This window comes from Schistosoma mansoni, chromosome 3 (genome assembly GCF_000237925.1).
Source record: "Schistosoma mansoni strain Puerto Rico chromosome 3, complete genome".
NCBI lineage: Eukaryota > Metazoa > Platyhelminthes > Trematoda > Strigeidida > Schistosomatidae > Schistosoma > Schistosoma mansoni.
Window position 1 is genome coordinate 4,304,356 of NC_031497.1, and position 20,460 is coordinate 4,324,815.

The 20,460-nt window shown below is 35.5% G+C and overlaps 1 protein-coding gene across 1 annotated transcript in view; it reads right to left on the reverse strand.

Annotated features, from left to right (window-relative positions):
• The window catches only part of Smp_132200 (putative shoc2), a gene marked incomplete at both ends in the record, with an annotated part of 33,561 nt that extends 16,558 nt beyond the window's left edge, over positions 1–17,003 (reverse strand). Inside the window, 8 exons of the mRNA XM_018798952.1 lie at positions 898–1,022; positions 2,638–2,755; positions 6,736–6,840; positions 7,096–7,189; positions 7,933–8,041; positions 11,921–12,044; positions 13,296–13,610; positions 16,644–17,003. Of these exons, the coding sequence (XP_018650790.1) occupies positions 898–1,022; positions 2,638–2,755; positions 6,736–6,840; positions 7,096–7,189; positions 7,933–8,041; positions 11,921–12,044; positions 13,296–13,610; positions 16,644–17,003 (1,350 nt within the window). The remainder of the gene's footprint in view (positions 1–897; positions 1,023–2,637; positions 2,756–6,735; positions 6,841–7,095; positions 7,190–7,932; positions 8,042–11,920; positions 12,045–13,295; positions 13,611–16,643) is intronic.
• Between the last annotated feature and the right edge of the window lie 3,457 nt (positions 17,004–20,460).

Below are 20,460 nucleotides of genomic sequence, written 5' to 3' on the forward strand. Positions count from 1 at the left end.
ATATATATATACCTACTTGTGCGGTTTTGGAAGTGGACTAATTGTAAAGAATTAGTTATGTTATGACTTAGCAAAATTCAAATTAACTATGAAACTGATCTAACGGACGAACATGAAACTTTATTAAAACCATTAAACAACCTAAATATTATAATACAAAAATGGTTGGATGATTCACTGTGATTAGTCTCACAATAGAATAATTTATCCGATAAAATAATTCTGCTGCTGGGCTGGAGGATCCTGAGGGAATGAATGGTGTATGAAAGTATAGTTGGTCACCGCCTACCATGGGACTGCATCTCCTGAAGTTGGTCAAACCATGTCTTGAAGATTGGACCTTTGTGTCAAAGGCTCAGTGAGTGGCTCATCTAAGATAACCACCTATTTCGGCTTGGGTGCTTGAGCATTATCTCAGCCCTCACACAAATGGAACGATGAAGTGTGACGCATATATATTTGGTGCCTCCTTGTACTACTGTTCATGAATTTAAATAAAAGTGGTTGAAAGAGGAGTAGGATTTCAGACAGCGTGAATTTACCGATCTCTCTCTCTCTCTCTCTCTCTCTCTATATATATATATATATATATATATATATATATGGATAGATAGATAGATACCAAACACTGACAACTTATAGCAATGCTAACAGAATCAGAAACTACAATGTAGACCTTAACATCGTGGTAATTAACTTGGTGAAAATGCTGAACTATTATGCTTATAACATATATACAAACAGAAGAATAAAGCCTTAGAAAAAATGAAATAGTGCGAAACAAATTCATTGGCATGCATTATTATCAGAACAAATAATGTTAAAATTTAAATGTTTTCATATGTAAACCGAGAAATAGAAATTGTAAAAATGGTAAATACAATTGAAACAACTCACAGTCAACTGATTATAGTTTAATCGTAGTACTTCAAGAGCAACAAGTTTATTGATTTCCGTAGGTAATTCTGATAAACGGTTAGAGCCCAAATCCAGTTCAACTAAGGTTTTTAATTCGTGCAAGTCTAAGTAAATAAATTTCAGAAGGGGTTTTGTGGATATTATAATAATTTCAATAGTTGAGAATATGAGTCAATTGAAGCTAGACCATCATGGAAAACCTGGAAGCACTGGACGGCCGTTTCGTCCTACTGCGGGACTCCTCAGTAGTGCACATCCACTATCCCGTCTCGCGAGATTTGAACTCCCCGAAGACAATGGTGGATGGTGGCGCGATTTCGTGGATTGGTTGAAGTTAGACATTAACACCGTTGGATGTCCGCTCAGTAGTCTAGAGGTCAAGCACTCGCGTGCGAGACTGATAGGTCCTGGATTCGAATCTCGCGAGGCGGGATCGTGGATGTGCACTGCTGAGGAGTCACACAATAGGACGAAACAGTCATTCAGTGCTTCCAGGTTTTCCATGGTGGTTTAGCTTCAATTGACTCATGATCTTAACTATGTAAATAAATTTATTGAAGAGAATATTTAAACAACAAATTAACAAGTAGTTTAGCGGATCAATTATTATTTACTATTAACTAATTAAAATATAGATATTGATTACTTGTTTATTATTCCAAGTACAATGGGTAAAAGTAAATAAAACTAAGGAGAAAAAAATAATCCACCTTAATGTAGTGTATACAAAAGGGAAGTTAGCTCAGGACAACTAAATTGAATAATGAACCAGATATTTCCTTTAAGAGAGATTCCGAATATACGATTGATAAACAAATTAATGTGAAAGTTATGTAATATGACAAAATATGAACTTAGATTACATATTTATTTACTGGTTTAGTTTGGAATAAACAGGGAATGAGGATTAGTGTTGTGATTGTAAGGTTCTGTAATTTATCAACTTGGATCCAGAATGCCAGCTTCAATATGACTTCAATCAGAACTTAACTTCCTAACAATGTAGTGGAGACTAGAAAATTTGACAGACTCTTAATTAACAGTTGGATGCAAAGAAAAGAAGTACTATCAAATGCAGACACAAGCAGATTAGACATATGGAATATTCAACTTGCAAAAGGAAGGAGCAGGATGTGGAAAGATTGTAAATTTCATGAACATCGACTGACAACAAATCCTCAACTGTTTATACAGGTTTGATTCACAATTATTTTTAACTCAACAATGTTACCCTTATGTGCTCTGGTTTTACCGTATATTCAGATTGTTGGTTTAGTGTGCTATACTGTAATCTTCAGTCAGTCAGTTACTAGATCATATGGAACGTAGAATATAACATATATCTGCATCGATTTGTGTCGCCACAGTACATATATATAAATTGGTATAGCAAAGGTTTGTGGAGATTGTTGAGTTTTAATGGTTTACATCAAGGAATGATCTTGGTTAAACGACCAATGAAACCTACGAAGCACTGAATAACTGCTCAGTCTTAGCACTGAACTCTTCTGCAGTGCGCATATATTGAGAAACTTATGTGAAATTCGATAATTTAGTAAATCATCAACGTAAATTTAAAACTGAACGATAATGAAAACACAATGGTGGTCTTATTACTAATCTATAGAAAGATAAACAGTTACTACAAAACTACTAATTATTATTATTATTATTTTATCTAGACACATTAAAATGAAACTGGGACGGTATTTAACTAACCTGGACCAATTAAACTGTCTAATGCATTATCACGTAAATTTAATTTAATCAAATTTGAGGCCAAACTAAATACAGATTTTGGAATGTTTGTAATTTCATTATGATCCATATTGATAGTCTAAACAAAAAGGAAAAAGGTGAAACAATCTGATAAATCGTCTGGTATATTATATGTATGTATATAAATTTTATTGATAGTTTAAAATGTTTCAGAAATCGTACATCTAAGGGAAAAAATGATATTACTTAAACACTAGATTTTAGATAAGATCAGAACCTTGGTTTTAAACAACTACTATGAAGTATTAAACGAGGTAGTCAGTACCAGATCTAAGGTCTGAATAAATTCTTTTGAGGTCTGGCCAGAAAGTAAAGATATTATTTTAGAAAGTACAACTATGATAGCCTTAGCTATGAACGATTATACGCTTTACAATACTTTAATCATTTTTATTGTTAACATCCAACTTTTTTTGGAGAAACAGCTTTACAATTAATATCACTTTTTAACTACACAATCATAGTCAATGTCATTTCTAATTTGTTGGATACATCGATGTTTTCATTATGTTAACGTGATGACATATATTGGAAAGTAGAATTCACTAGTTAAAATTTCACCAAACTAGAATATGGATTTTGAGCAAAGATGGATAGTGACTAGCAGTGGAATCCAGGACGCACGTTTCGTCCTATTTGGGACTCGTCAGCTGAATGTACCTGCAATACACACAGTTTGCACAAATGCCAATTAGAGACTGACCAGTTGCAGTCCTAAACATCAATGGGAGGATTCAAACAAACAATACTAAGTGAATCTAGAATATGGATGTTTTTCATACCAGTTTACTAAATCCAACTGTGATTAATAATCATAAATCATTATCATCACCTACAAAATTAATGTAAAACAATCGATTCCTAAAAAATGTAGAGAACGTTTTATTCCTTTGATTATAATTCAGTTGTTTTTTGAATGTCAGAAGACTAAATAGATTTCGAAGAACTTAGAAAGAGTGATACATCCGTGGCAATTCTGTTGTAAACTGTACTTTTGAGCACAGATATAATTCAGACATTTTAGAGATTGATGACAATAAACAGTTATTCAATATACTGTAAAAGATTAACTGTACATATTTGACACATTTAATGAGTTACTCACTGAAGTAGATGGGGTGAAAGAAAATGTGACAGATGAATATCTTTAGAAAAAAAAGTCAATAATTCCTATTGTCATGATGAGCTACCTTCTCAGTTGACAGTTCTACAGCACAAGTGAGGTTTTTTTTTAATCAAATTACATTGTTTTTTACATAATTAAGAGTTTATAAATATTTTATGGTACCAACTACTATTTTATTTGTATGGAAAACGCTGGTTGTTAGAAGACAATACAATGTAGTTCAACAGATTACTCATAGACCGTAAAATCGTTGACTGAGTAGCTAATTGTTGCGCTGAGCACAGTTACTGATAAAGATGGCACATTACTTGGGGAGGTTACGATATCTCAAAAGCTGAAGCGTTATATTGATTGTTGTTATCTAGCATCAGGAATCTAAATTGACGGTGATTTATAATCTGATTCATTTATTGTAGAAAAACCGAGTGATGTTGAGGTTAAACATAGGGTACTAGGTAATGGTTTATAGATTGAAGAGGCTGTGGATATTTATCGACTGAAGTGACTAGGACATGCATAACTTATGCTCAGACACCATCTGCCATGATGTGTAATCTTATCTGATATAGGCGTAAGTTGTACAAAATCTAAGGGCCGCCAAGTCAAGAACTGGTATTGATTCTTAGCCACTGACTGTTGGTCTGAGCCATTTTACCAGACTACCTGGTTGATGTCTAGATGATAACTATGATTAACTATTGCAGATTCAAGATCATTAACAGTAGCACAAATATTTTCTCGGTTTATCACTCAATCCCAAATTTTAATATTTCATATTTTCAGTTTGGAAACTCGTCCATTCTTCTTGAACTAGATTTTCTGTTTTCAACCTTTTATTAAGGACGTTAAACTGCCAAATACAACATCCAGAAGAATGCAGTTTTAAAATTCACAGATCGTTTAAAAGTGAAATTCGGTCGGCAACTTTTATTATTGCTTAACCTTGACTGGTTTTCGTTTATTGACTGGCAATGAATTTTCAGCAAACATGGGTGGTGGCTAGCAGTGGAATCCAGGACGTGTGTTTCACCCTATTTGGGACTCGTCAGCTGGATGTACCAGCATCTCAGAGTTGATGTTCACCCCGCGACTCGAACCCAGCACCGTTTACTTCAAACGCCATCGAGTCATCTACTTACCTAATGAGTCCTTATAGCCATTGACTTGTGCAATGGGGTGAAGTGTAAATTCATTTTGTAATGTTTGTTTGAATCTTCCAATTGATGTTTAGGACTGTAATTGATCAGTTTCTTATTGGCACATATGCATTCTGTGGGGATTTCCTCGATATTGCCTTAAGCCACAAGCATTGGAAGCAAAGATGGATGGTGAATTGAACATTAACTCTGGGATGCAGGTACGTCCAGCTGATGAGTCCCAAATAAGGTGAAACGCACGTCCTGGATTCCACTGCTAACCGCCATCCGTCTTGGCTTCTAATACTTGTGACTTAAGGCAATATCTGGGTAATCCCCACAAGATGTATATATGCCAACAAGAGACTGATTAATTGCAGTCCTAATCATCAATAGAAAGATTCAAACAAACAATACAAAATGAACCAATTTTCAGTCGTATTAATTCATTGAGTATGAAATTAGTTATTCGACGTTTTCATTGCATTTAAGAACTCGTGATTTTGTGCTCAAGTGACAGTTGCTCAGTCTGACAGATTTCGTAATTAATAATCACTGAATAGTCGATATATAATTGAATAAACTTGAGTGTAAATCGATTATTTCAAGGTCTTCGTCAATATATATTCCTTACAAAACTTCTTTTCCTTCTATTCCATCGTGCGAAGGAATAACAGTGTGTATTAATCATGCGATCTATCAAGTTAGCATATAAGAATTACCCGAATAACTAGATAGTTTCACGACTAGTTGTATAATTTACATATTTTGAATTTCAACGGGTTAATTATAAATATAAACATTAATAATAGGATACGAAATGTGAAAAATATTCACATTAGTGTAATTCCTTAACCGAGTTCTAAAGAGGATGCAAATACAATACAATACGTACGAATAATTCTGTAACATATAAACTGCAGTAATTTTGAGTCCTGAGATCAATAAAATATTTTTAAAAAGTTTAGCAATAAGGAGGATCATTTGAAGATTTAAAAACTTGTGTGCAACAGAGAGAATCATGGAATGTATTTCATGACTCAAAAGATACATTCGACCTAATCGTGTTTTCAACACTGAGTTCATTGATGAGAACCATCATCTAAATGACAAGTAGTCGAATATCCTGTTGAATCTATATACCTGTTTAAAACTATCTTTATACGGAAAAAACTAAACCCTATTGGACATATAGAAAAGGGAACTAAAACAATGAAAAAACGTTAAAATGAAGATAAATTAGAGTGTCTTCAATGAAGCGCTTGGATACTAAAGTACTCCTAATTAGATAGTTCTGGGAGAAGTACACTACGACTACCATCATCATCAAAAAGAAACAGATATTTATAAACAGTTATCCGCGTAAAATACTCCAGATTCGTTGGTCGGACACTACCAGCAAAAACTTACTGTGACAGAGAACAAACCAGCTTTCAGCTGAAGAAGAAATAAGGAAAAGCCATTGGAGGTGGATAGAGCACACATTGCGGAATTCATCAAACTGTATCACCAGGCAAGCCTTAACTTGGGATCCCCAGGGTAAAAGAAAAAGAGGCAGACGAAGGAACACATTGCACCGGCAATTGGAGGGGGACATCAAAAGAATGAATAGCGCTTGCGAACGACTAGAAAAGAGAGACCAGGACATAGTTGGTTGGAAAATCCTAGTCAGTGGACTATGCACCACCAGGGGTAACAGCCGTAAGTAAATAAGTGAGAAGCACACATTATTTGAACTATTACTAATAGCAGTAGTGATAATAAAAGATAACTTACATAACACATCTGGAATTGTTGTGGATCACCAGAGGGAAAGTTTGTAAAATAATTTCTTGACAGGGTGATATTTAGTAGATTATGTAAACATGGTAGCAAATTATTCTGTTAGAGAGATAAATAAAACAATATCGTATAAATTCGTAAACAAGACTCTAATTATAACAGCAAACACTTATTATAATCATCTTAAAATACATATACGGAGATAATATGAAAAGTTTACAATAGAACATACACAAATGACATATAGGAAACAAAGAAAACTATTAATGGGATGACTTGCGAAAACCATACCTATCAATGCAATGTACATTACAGTCTTAAATATAAACACTAAAATAAAACTCATTAACTTACGGGAAGTGAAGACAACTGATTGTTTTCCACATTAAATTCGTCAAGTTTCACACAGTTAGCTAAACTTGCCGGAATTTCTACTAATTGGTTATACCTTTAAAAGAAGAGGAAAACCCGAGCTGTTATATATATAAAGGTATGATATACTTCACAATGCTTGAGACTATTAGTAAGAAATTTATAATCTATATGGGGGATTATTGCTAGTTTGGGTGTGACTACCACCAATAATGATTATTTGAGGTTGTAATGCATACACTTTTAAATACCACTTAATTTGAATACTGTTTGAAGTAGAAGTATACATTGGGAACTTGCCAATTAATAAATTTCCATATTTTAAATTAACTCAAAAAAATAGTCATTTGAAGCACGAAGTGGCAAGGGGTCGGTGGGTGCAAGATTAACGTAAGTTTCAGAAGTACAGATTATTCAGAACCAAATAAAGATATAAAACTAGAATTAAAAACCGTAGATCTGTTTGTTATTGACCATTTATCCTAGTGACTTTATAGATCACCAAAAATAGCTCATAAGAGAGACCAACAGAAAAACTTGTGTACTGTAGTTTTATGTTTCGTAACCATTAAGGTTTTTTTCAGAAAAAGTAAAATCAATCCTCATTGTCCTCTTAGCTCAATTATTTTCTTCAATACTCGTAGTTTTTCTAAGGCTTACTCATCTTACCTCTTTCCTAAACTCTTACTCATTTTACGGTTTATTTTTTATACCACCTTTGTATTAAGCAATATGTCACTTATTAATAAACAACTAAATATAATGACTAACAGCTCAGTGAAAAAAAAATTGAAAGGAGAATTAGTGAACAACACTCACTTGATAGACAATCTACATAAATTCACTAGATTTCCTATGCTGTCAGGTAGTTTTGTCAGTTGATTATGTTGAAGATTTAGGTCGCGTAAAGATGTACACTTTCCGATACCTGAATAATTATTAAAATACAAAAAACACCATTAAACATTGACAATTGCATAACCATAGATAAAAGTAAAAAATGAAGTGCAATAAATTTCAACATATTTAGGAGCTGATAAAAAAATCTTGATGAATTTAGTTAGAGACAGGATAACGTGAGATTATGACAAACTTTTTATAATCCTTATACATATAGATTTGAATTAACCAAGAACGATCGTAGAAAAGTGGCATGAATTCATTTATTTCGCGGACTATCTTCAGCTTATTGCATGCAAAAAATAGTAGTGAATTCAATTTTTAATATCTTTTTGGGTAATAGCTTATTCTCTCAATGATAAACTCTTCTTCATTCTTGCGTCCTTTCTGAGCTTTATTCCTTATACGCTGTCAACCTATTCATTTTAACGATTATTACTACGTAACTTTGTCAGTAATTTTGTTTTTTTAGAAACTTGTATCTGTATTTTAAAATTTTGTTCTCGAATTCGTACATCAGTGAACATATAGATAATCACATGTTAAAAAATTGTTATAATTCTTCCACATTCATGATCGCTTTAGTAATTGTCATAAATATGAAATAAAGTATGCACACTTTTTCGCTTTCAAAAAATTAATACTATTGTTTCCAGGCTGTAAACAGCTGAAGTGAATTCACGAAATGAATGAAAGCATATTATTCTGCCACGACGGTTGTTTTTTTTTCTTTATTCAAATTTCAGCTTCTCTGGATTTCTAAGCTAGGTTGCATAAACAATATACTCGAGAATAATCGTCCATAACTATTGAACACCCTGGTGCTGCAGCTGCTCCCCCCACTCTACGTTTTTTATGTGGTAACCATTGGTTTAGATTATATTCTGATGAATAATTCCACACAGTATATAATGATATGAAATAATGGTTTGATTGCACAAGCCTCAGTAAGTGTCTTGCAGCTTGGATCCAATGCGATCAAGCAACCCAGCCAAGTGTCAGGCATTAGCTTCCATTCAAATGAATACAAATCACAGAACCTAACTCACGCGAACTCGAATTTGTAAGTAAATTTGAAAAAATATACATATAAAAATGAAAGCAGATGATAGCCAAGATCCACTTCACCATAAATGTATTAAAATAACTCATTTCAGAAAGTGAATAAAAAAAACATTGCAAGTACATTAGTTTTCGCTGCAACCTCCAGACTATTAGTTACGTATTGTGCATAAAATTTATTATGTGCTAAGAGTTTTTTCTGTACAAACATGAACGAGTTGATTAGATATAATATTATGGTTAATGAATGGATGTGCAAGATATAGATTTCGGGTTCTTATTATTTTTACAAAAATCTATTTCGAGAATTGCTTAGTATGACAAGAAGCTTATAATCCCGATTTACCTACTTTGTCACGATCAAAATTACCAAACTGTGTCAACAAAGTTGACAAGAAAGCATAGTATAGCATAAGTATTGATTGTGTGGCGCATATATATCTGGTGCTCCCTTGTACCAATATTTATGTGTTTAATTAAATAATAAATAAAATTGATTAGTATAAAATTAAAGGCTAATGTGACTGGTTTTTTGTTGAAACTAATGTTGCCTCCCCTTTAGTAGAAAGCTTAAACAAACAAATTTCTTCCATATTAACAGCCTGATACACGCTATATTTGCAACAAACCATCACTGAAGGGTCTGAAAACCATTTATGACACTAATATGTATGTGTATTTTTGAGTCAGTATTCCGATATGAGCCCTTAAATCAATTCTTAATTTACATGTTTAGTAAATCTAAAACGAACTGTGTAAAAAACTTTATTTCTATATAACTGGCACGTAAAACAGTTATAGGTGGATAAAATTATTCGTATCTTATTGGAGTGGGCGTTGACCTTTATCCCGGTGAATAATTCGTTTGTCTGACATTTTTCATTTTCACACCCACAATTGTAATGACTCATGATACAACGTAAGTATGTCACGTGACTTTGACAAACTTCATATCTGATCAGGTTGGTATATTAACCAAATTTCTTAAGATTTTTTCACGCAGGTTATGATCGACTGACAGATGGCATTTAAATTAACTTAGAGAAACGTTTTTATGATGCATTTGCAAAGAAATTTTTAAGTCAGCGTAATTATAAAAAGATATCAAACGTTTTAGATGTGAATGGAAGGTGGACTCTAACTTAATAAATATGCAATTTTGACGCACTTTTGGTGTATTTAGTTGAAGGTTAGTCAATCACAACGTGGATCCTGGTACGTATGTACATCAGTTCAAGTTGCCGTACCCCATTAGCACGAAGAGATAAAACCATTAGGCCGAATCCCAGAATAGTAGAGGTAGTAACAGTATGAGTGTTGATTGAAAAGACTAGACATCGAAAATATAAATTAGTGAGATAAAAGCACAAAATGTTATGAGGAATTCAGAATATTAGAACTTGGAGGGAGACAAAGAATGAATGCACCTGTGCCATTGCAAACAATTTTGAGCCATGTTATTCAAAGTCTCTAACCACTTGTTTCCACAATCAAGAGGAGCCCAACCAGGTAGTCTTCACCTATTAACATGGCTAAGTCCGATTGTCAGTGATTTCATAGACTGACATGTTTTGGTTTGGCCTCCCTAGCTTTATTCCAAATTTAGTTGAAAGATCAATGACTTATTTTTTTGCGATAGGACTTAACAGGAAGTTTTAGTTTTTGTAAGGCTAGGTGGTTGAGAAAACTTGGCAAAAATCTCGGAATGTAGAAACGTTAGTCAATTGATCTAAAACTTCTCATTAATATTATTATGACTAGTACACAAATTATCAAAAATCATTTTATGGATAGAAAAAAGCCTGCGAATCAAAAGTATCGACGCAATAACAAGTAGCCACTGAGTTGAGGAGTTGTAGCTCAGATAGATGATTTCAGAGTTTGATTCTCTCAGCGGGATAGTTTAATCGTGATGATTTCATTGTTCTTCTGACCTACGTCATCAACACAAACTTCGAGTAAAGTGTGCTATTCGAATTTATTCGTGTGTCATTAAGTTTATCCTGTCGATCACGATCTTCGTTGGTGATTGTTATTTTTTATCCTGTCACTATATGCGCGTTTATTTTGACTATGTTGCCCTATGGCCTTATTCTAGATCCTATATATCTACATGACTTTATACTTGCTTGATAAAATGGGTCTATTTCCATGTTTTGATTGAAAACAGTCATTAAGTATTTTTCTTCATTTTTCCCGTGCTGTAAGTACGCTGCCATGTATTTTCTCTCTTTTGATTAGAGATCGTACGTAGTTGGGTTCTTTGAATCTTGGGTTATCGCTACTTTAGTTGAAAGTTTGATCTGTGTAGGTGGACTTTCGATGCACCTGAGTCTCCGGGTCTCCTATGTTAGTTCCGATGATTAACACATCCAAGAACGATGGTTTTTGTTGTTCAGCTCATTCTCTACTTTGGATCTCATTTTGTTGAAAACCAAAAGAATTTTTAGAAGCTTTGGACTCAGGTCAGCCAGCAATCAATTAACAGATCGATCCAGTTTATTAATCATTTATCAAGCAAGTATAAACTCATGTAGATATATAGGATCTAGAATAAGGCCATAGGTCAACATAGTCAAAATAAATGCGCATAAAGTGACAGGATAAAAAATAACAATCACCAACGAAGATCGTGATCGACAGGATAAACTTAATGACACACGAATAAATTCGAATAGCACACTTTACTTGAAGTTTGTGTTGATGACGTAGGTCAGAAGAACAATGAAAGCATCACGATTAAGCCATCCAGCCTAGAGGACGAAACTTCTCTATAGACAGAGTATTTAGGTCAAACGTCTGGCCAGTGAATAAATAAAACATTAAAGTGAAACATATTGCTTACTGTCAGGTAAGAAGGTGATATGATTAAAGGACAAATCCAATTTTACCAATTTCGTTAGTTCACCGATGGAACTAGGTAAATCTTGTCGAATCAAATTACGGCTTACAACCAATACAGATAAGCGCTGAAACAAACAAATAAATGTCGAAAAATGACAACTTTTTAGTGTTGTTTATAAGGCAACCTATCGAAAACGTTAAAATTCTGGCTTATTTTTTAACGGATCTTACTGTGGAACCCAGAAGTTCCATGCACATTTATGTACTGAGATTTGAGTCCACCCATTGATATGAAAGTTAACGGTAAGTACTAACTTCACAATGAATGTGAATTTGTAATTTTACGCATAGTGTTGGTTGATAGTAAATATCAACAGTACTGCCCTCCTTTATTAAACTAATAGTAAAGTTACGACTGTTATACAATAGTTAAATGAGCGAATATACTACGAAACTAACTAATGCCCCCAAATACCCTGGTACGGCCGAGGGTGGGGATGGTTAGCTCTCCCTCTTGAAATCTCCTTACATGGCCACGCGTATACAGGCACTGCCACGGAAGTCCTACTCATTGTCTTCTCTTGGCGGGGGTGTTGTTTACGGACTTGAGACGACGAAAAGCGAATTTCCGACTCTTTAACCGGGTTGTTGGACACGGAGGGTCCACTTAGGGGAGTTGGAAAACCCTTGTTCCAAAGCAATGGTGCACATGGGTTCCAGGATCCTAAATGAACAAATGGCGTATGAACCAATCGTTGATCACGGGCCACCATAGGGCTGCATCTCCTAACGTTGCTCCGAGAGTGGCCCCCTAAAAAAACTACCTGTTTCTATTTGGGAACTCGGGCAGTATCATAGCCCACACACAAATCAAGAGACTCGTGCGGCGCATATGTATTCGGTACCCCTTTGACTAATATTTATGTGTTCAAATAAATAAAAATAAATTAGCAAAAAATGACAGAACTAACGACACTGAGCATGGATTTTTTGTTTTAGAATCCCTGCGCGGTATGTGATAGAAACTAAAGAACATATGGTAGTTAAATATATACCAATGAGTGAGATTTGTGAAAATTTTTCATATTCGGGCAGTGGAAGGATCGATGATAAGTCGTCAAAATATACTTATTTAATACCAAAAAATAACAAGACAACCTGTATATGGAAGATATTACTTTGGCTAAAAATATTTGGACACCTAACTTCACGTGTAAATTTTTTTATATCGCTTAATAGCAACATTCCGAAACCGATAAAATATGAGGTCTGGAGTCACATATTCATCTCACAGGGCAAACAATAAGATTAGTTTTCAAACTTCATTTGTTAAGCTAAACTCGATAAAAAAATAATAGGTGAAACAAATAACTTACTTTTAAATATTTTATTTCGTCTACAATATGGGTTAATTTATTGTATGTGAGAAGTAAATGTTCCAAGTTATACAAACCACATATACAAGTAGGAAGAGGACCATCCAGACGATTATAACGTAGATCTAATTGTTCCAGATTAGTCAGTTTCGTTATTTCATTTGGTATACCAGATGCTGTTAACCAGTTTTGTTGCAGCAACAGTCGTTTTAGATTTGTCAAATGACTGATACTGCTTGGTAATGTGGTTAATTTGTTACCATACAGAAATAAATCTTTTATAAAGGATAAATCTTTGAAAATCGCGTTTGGAATCTGTTGGAGATTCATATTAGAAAAGTCAAGGTATTCGTTATGGGACACTCGACACTGAGCAACTTCTTTGCTAATATCCTGAAACAGAAAGAAGTTGATACTTTACAAAAATCTGATTGAAGCCTGAAACATGATGATAAAAATAGTCACATGAATACATAAATTAGCGTCCATTCAAAACATACTATACAATACTTTTGAAAGGCTGAAATTGGACTTGTGGTTACATTGACTGTTTAGATAAAATACTTTGACAAAGTGTTATGAATTAATCGCTAGAATTTAGCAACTCTACACAATGGACGTTATCTTACGTTCCCTGAGTCTACGTAACTGACGACAAAACTTTGTTGGGAATAGCTCTAACTAAAACATTGTTCCAAGCCACTAAAGACGAGATGAAAAAAAGTACAAATAACTTCGAAATAACAGCTGAAATGATAAAAATATTGTGCAAATATATCTTTGGTAATTTAAGGAGTCTAATTGTGATGTGATGTAACGGTGCGCTTTACTTTTTCATCTATACGAGACTTTGGATCTAAAAGGTTAATCCAAGTTCCCCCTCACAATGTGTAGTTCTCTTAAAACTCGAGAATATGTGCACATAGTTAACAGTAGGTACAAAAAACAAATCAGAAACTAGGAAATGCTACCACCACCTGTCATAAGGTTCGTAGGCAAGGAAATATGTCTCTGAAGATAATCTGAATTATTGATTGGTCTCGGTTAGACAAATACTGAAAGCCAGGGATCACAACTGTCGTCTGAATATAGGACTCCTCAGCAATACGCGCGCCGATCTTGCTAGATCATACGGTGTGTATACTTTTATCCATCTGATATTTTGACTCTTATGTGGTCCAGAGTGAAACAATTATATATACAGACCTAGCATAGTACATCGCAAACATTAACTAAATAGTTCTAACGTACAAGTGATAATTACAGGTCCATACTTCAGACATAACTACTTGCCAATAACACAACGAAGTGATATTTCAAAATTCAGTGGTAAAGATCGAATATGTAATCGTGACTGATCTTACAGTTGCCTACCGCAGTAATAGTTCAAAATAACCCCGAAAATATCAACATAAAGATATATTTTGTCGTGCTGTCGCACATGACTTCATTGAAGGCCCATTTCAACCTTTGAAGATTCCAACGTTTTGGTTTCTTCCTACAAAAATAACAATAATGAGCTTCTATCATTTTAATTCTTACTTTTCAAACCCGTTCCACCATTTAAATATTTGATTCCTATATTACATATGTAGTCTAACATATTTTGGATATAGTATTTGAAACGTTCCATTGAAGTTCAACAAGACTATAAATTGATCGTCGGAACCAGGTTTTGGAGTCTTCCGTTTTATCTCCAGTCATGGCCCAAAACAACTTTATGGCTTTCATAATACAATCTATGGAATGCATTACATTTTCGTCCAATTTGGGACTCGTTGATTGAATGTACCTACATCTCAGCGTTGGTGTTTACACTGACTTGAACTTTATGCTTTTCACTTTAAATCCTGACATGTTACTGATCGAGCGGAAGAGTTCAGATTGCTACCAAAATGTCTCACAGGTACGGTATTTACACCATTACAACACGTTAAGATTTAGAGCAGAATCTATTGGGCTTGAGTGTCATTGTGAATATCAACACTAAGACGGACGTACATTCAGCTGACGAGCCTTAAACTAGACGAAATGCATATCCTAGATTAGAATGTTATCCACTATATCTATCCTAAAAACTTGTGGCAAAATGAATAAATCAAAACAACTCATCGGGACCGACCTATACAATAATACTTCGTTTTGAGTTTAACGACCATTAATGAACCCACTCAGCAAGGACCGTCAAGAAAACAGAAGTTTATTCCGCTTTTTTGTGTTTCTCCTGAAGAAAGATTGTTTCGTTATAAGTGATGACAAAACCTGGCAAAAATGTGGATCAGGTCACGTTGTTACACCACATTAGCAAAGTGAGGTTATGACCGCTACAGTAGTAGAAGTATCAGTAACAATAGATAAACATAAAATGATTCCAGAAGGGCGGGTTTTCAGAATAGAAAACAGGATATTGATACTCTGAATTGAGAGGTAGGTAAGGAAAAGATGCGTATTTACTACTGAGACCGATTTCAAATCATCCTGCCTAATGACTTAAACCATTGGTCGTTGTAATTATGCGGACGCCATTAGGGTAGTTTCTACCTAATAATACGAGTTGAGCAGACTGTCAGTGCTTTTACGAACTGAACTCACGTTCTAGTTTGACCTATTGAGCTATTTTTCAACCTAAGCTAGGGCTAGACAGCATATCGCAACGATATGGGAGGGTCGATATGTGTAATATATATCCTAGTCATTTCAGCTGGAAACTGATAAACTCCTTAAACAATTTTCCGTGTTTACTTAGTGTCTTGAGCCAAATATGAGGCTGTTCATTTCGACACCAAAGGAGAAAAGAATGCTTTGAAAGTGCTTGTGGTTAAATACTAGTAACCTATGTGTACCTACTTTTAAAGGTCAATTTACAGCCATGAAGTAAAACAGAGGACTGCTGATTAGCATACTCACAACTGAGGGGTTTTCAAACGAATATTCCCCCTAATATAATGCATGTAGTTTATTTGCCATGTGTCGGTTTATATAGGGAGTTGAATTGTGTTTTCAGTGCGTTAGAGTTACTGTCTGTTCACAATGAAGCATGCAAAGCGACAACAAATTTCTCTGCACATATTTGGACGCTGAGTGGAGAACTAAATAACCTTATGGGCGCATTAACTAGCGACTAGAGTGGCATAATCAGTCAAAACATATCCATTGTCAATAAACAGAGGATCTTGTAAGTGCGAGCAAAAGCTGTTGGTAAAAGTTATGCATCCCAAGAAGAAATATTTGTCGAGATCAACATTTCTTCGTGTAAGGTTTACGCAAAGAATGACGAATCTCACATTGTTTAAAAATTTCTCTACGCGGACTGAGATGAAGGGTCAGCAAAAACTATACAAAACTTACGGGAGGTTTTGCTTTCTTCATACTGTGTCTTGACACAACTTTGAACAACTTTCCATCATGCGGTTGGACAAAGACAGTCTTTTTACTGATATCTGAACCGCGTCTTCGGCTACAAAGACGAATTCCATGTTTAGAATCCTTCACCATACATTTCGGGTTGATATCTAACATTCCAGTACTGCGGGAAGCCTCGTGAATTTGAAAATATTGGTCACTATCGATATCATTAGAGACTGAAGGGCGTGATTCATCAACAGATGAAGGATTGTCATCAGAATTACTCTGATGCAAGATTTTTGAGATTCCTATACACATTGAATCCATATAGTTATCACCAGAAGACTTATGGTTACTGGTCATTGTGAATCAGAAATAACAGTTTCGAAACAGCCATTAAATATTTATTCCCAAATATGACAAACAAATCCAGTTTGTCCACAGTAAATAACTTAAAACACAGCTTAACTACAAGATCCCGGAAATCATCATTATGAGAGTGACCCTGACTTTGTATGATCTACCTTAAGATCAAGGCTGAAGGCTCAATAAACACAACTTATTGAGGGCTTAAATTCAGATTCCAAGATCAAAGACTATTTGTCATCACTCAACCCATTGAATGAAGAACTTTATAGGACATATGGTTTTCGGTGAAATAAGAAGAGATTGTAATAAAAGAAACTGACAAAATGTTTCCAGATTCAGATCTGTGTAGTTAGTACAGAAAGTCTACGGCCTATGTTATTTCTTTTCCAGTATGCTCCTGTGAGTATCTAGCCTTCTCTTGAACGAGTCAATTGAAGGCCCAGAGACCACTTATTCGGGTAACAGGTTCCAGGGATTGGTAAGTTGATGTGAAAACCTGTATGCCACGGGTATTTTGTTCGTTCTTGGCTTTTCTACTCGCCTACTGTCCTCTGAGATGTCCCGATCTGATAAGCAGAAAAAGAGAGAATACATTGGGTCCAAAATCATTTCCTAGTATTCTATGCATTAAAATCAAACCACCTCTTAATCTGCGGGACGACAGAGTAAAGAGGCCTACCTTTCAAACCAATTTTTTTATGATAAACCTCGGAGTTTTAAAATCGTACAGGTAGCTGCTCTTTGTACTTTTTCCAGGAGATCCTTGTCACTTTTTAAACAAGGACTTGCAGCCTAAACGCAGTTCTCAGGTTCAGTTCTCATTAAGGTTGTCTGTACTGTAATGAACTTGGTACTATCTAACTTGGTGAATGTCCGTCCTGAAGCCCATAAGGTTCTAAACCCTCTAACTCCAACCTCCCGGCAGTGAGCCTTGGACCTAGGATCACGAATCACTGCCATCTCAAGATCCTTATGAGGCCGAGCCACGGGTACAAGCACTTCTATGCTATACCTATTTACATTTGTATCCCCAAAGTGTATGTAAACACATTTGGCCGCGTTGATAAACATGAGCAATTTTTTAGACCAGCTAATCAGAATATCTAAGTCTGCTTGAAGCACTCATTCATCTGCGTCTCTTGTTATTTCTCGCTAGATTTTTACATACCAGCGTATAGTAACAGTGAGGAGTCAACTATACTTGGGAGATCATTTACATACAGTACAAATAGTAAAAGACCTAGAACAGAACCTTGCGGTATTTCACTAAGTACTGGTCTCCATTTGGAGCACTTGGGATTAATTCTTACTTGCTGCCTACGACCTACTAGAAAATCATTAAGCCATTCTAAAAGAAGTCCAGTAATACCAAGATATTCTAACTTCAATAACAGTCTATTTTTTGACACCTTGTCAAAAGCCTTACTGAAGTCTATGTAGAAACATCCACTGAGTTTCCGATGTCTAGTGCCTTGAACCAAAATTCCCTTGCAATAAGGAGGTTCGTTGTACAAAATAAACCTTTTCTAACACCATGCTGTTCGCTGTTTATTGGAGTGACGATTGCGTCCTTCCAGTCCGTGGGTAACACATCTTGGTCAAGTGACATATTGAATATCACAGTTAGTGAGGCTGCAATATATTGTGCAATTTGTCTCAGGATTTCGGGGGTGTAGCTCATCTGGTCCTGTTGACGTTTCCATGTCTAAGGTACCAAGAGACTCAAGTACATTGTCTCGACCAAAGTTCATGGTGAGCAGACGATTTGTTTACTTTGTATTTGGATCTAGTTCTTCGTCTAGAAGAGGCATCTGAGTGAAAACTTCTCCGAAATAGTTTGCTACAGCCTCTGATGTTTCTTGATCATGTTATATCATCTCAGACCCACTCCCTTCCTTAATCAGGTAGGGAATTCAATTTTGCGTTCGTATTCTGTGATTTATGTACATGGATATTCTTTAAGGCTGTTTGATTATAGATTGTGCCAACTGCTTTTCATATTTCCTCTGAGATTCCCGGACTATAATTATACACTTATTTCTTACTGAGCCGTAGCGTTTCATAGTACTTACTATCCCAGGGCTGATGGCAACGTTCCAACATTTCTTCTTTTATCCTAGTTAACATAGAATATCCCGACCTAACCAGGGATGGCCGTGTTTCTTCTTTGAGACTATTCACAGTATATGTGATTGAGTTACCCGATTGTATAATCGCAGGAAGTTAGTCCACGCCTCTTCTACTGATGCTCCTGAGTCAATTATCTAGTTTTCAAACGATCCCGCAGAGTATATCGCCTCCGTGTCTGCCCTCCATATTTTAGGACCGGCCGGCGCAACTCTTTATTAGGCCATCTCAGCTACGAACTTGAATAAAATGACTGCATGATCACTTCTCCCTAGAGATGGGAGCAAAGTTATTTGGCCGACATCATGACAATGTGTGAAGACCAAGTTCAGGAGAGACAAGGAGTTTCGCAAGTCATATCTAATGTGCTATAATAAAGCTAGTGCAATTGCGGTTCCTAACAATTTGCAATCAAATGACGCTGTAAATGACCCTACTTCTAATTTTACCCAGTTTACATATGGTGCATTGGAGTCACCTACTATAAGGCTTTTACCCCTATTACACCAAGACTTGAGTTTGCTTAGGAGGAAGTCATCTACAACACATTTTGAACCGCGGCATACTATAACTAATTCAATATATTTCCTCCTACACTTCACCCTGTAGCATACCAGTTTACATGTCCCTGAATCGTGTGGAACTGTCTCAACAGCACGTGTGGTTGAGGTACTTTTTGTGTACAGGATAACCCCACCTCCCCTAGGGTTAGGTCTATCAGCCAATCAATTGGATTTAAATATCGAACATTTCTGACGTTAACCATGTTTCTTAGACGGCAATGATATTCGGGTTTTCCATATCCATCATTGTCTTGAGCTCCGCCGTTTTGTTTTTTAGGCTGCGAGCATTTGTGTGGCTCACCTGTAATTCTGTGGGAACTTTCCCTTACCATTCAGAGTGACTTGGAGATGACTTTGATCTGAAATTTTACCATTTGAAAACCCATGCGCACGGGAGCTTTCACTGTTTCGACAGCAGTCATTCATTTCTACCTCTGCCGATCATCTTTTAATACAGGCAGCCAGGCTGAGGTTCCGGATCCAATCCGTCTGCGTGGGTTTCCCAGGATCAAGCTTCTTTTTTCCGCCGAAGCAAAGGTAACCCTTAAGAAACGGCTTTTCTGAGTACATACAGAATTCCCTTTTCCCTATTGTATAAAGCTTAGAGATGTTAATTCCTAAAGCTGTTTTTTTATGTAACTTGCCTATTGAGGACTTATTGTGGATGAGGTAGTGCTCAAACCTAACCATTGGTTCCTTTTCGGAAGATTCTATTAACTTATGAAAAATGACTGACCTGTAGGCAAGGTCCGTCTTAACAC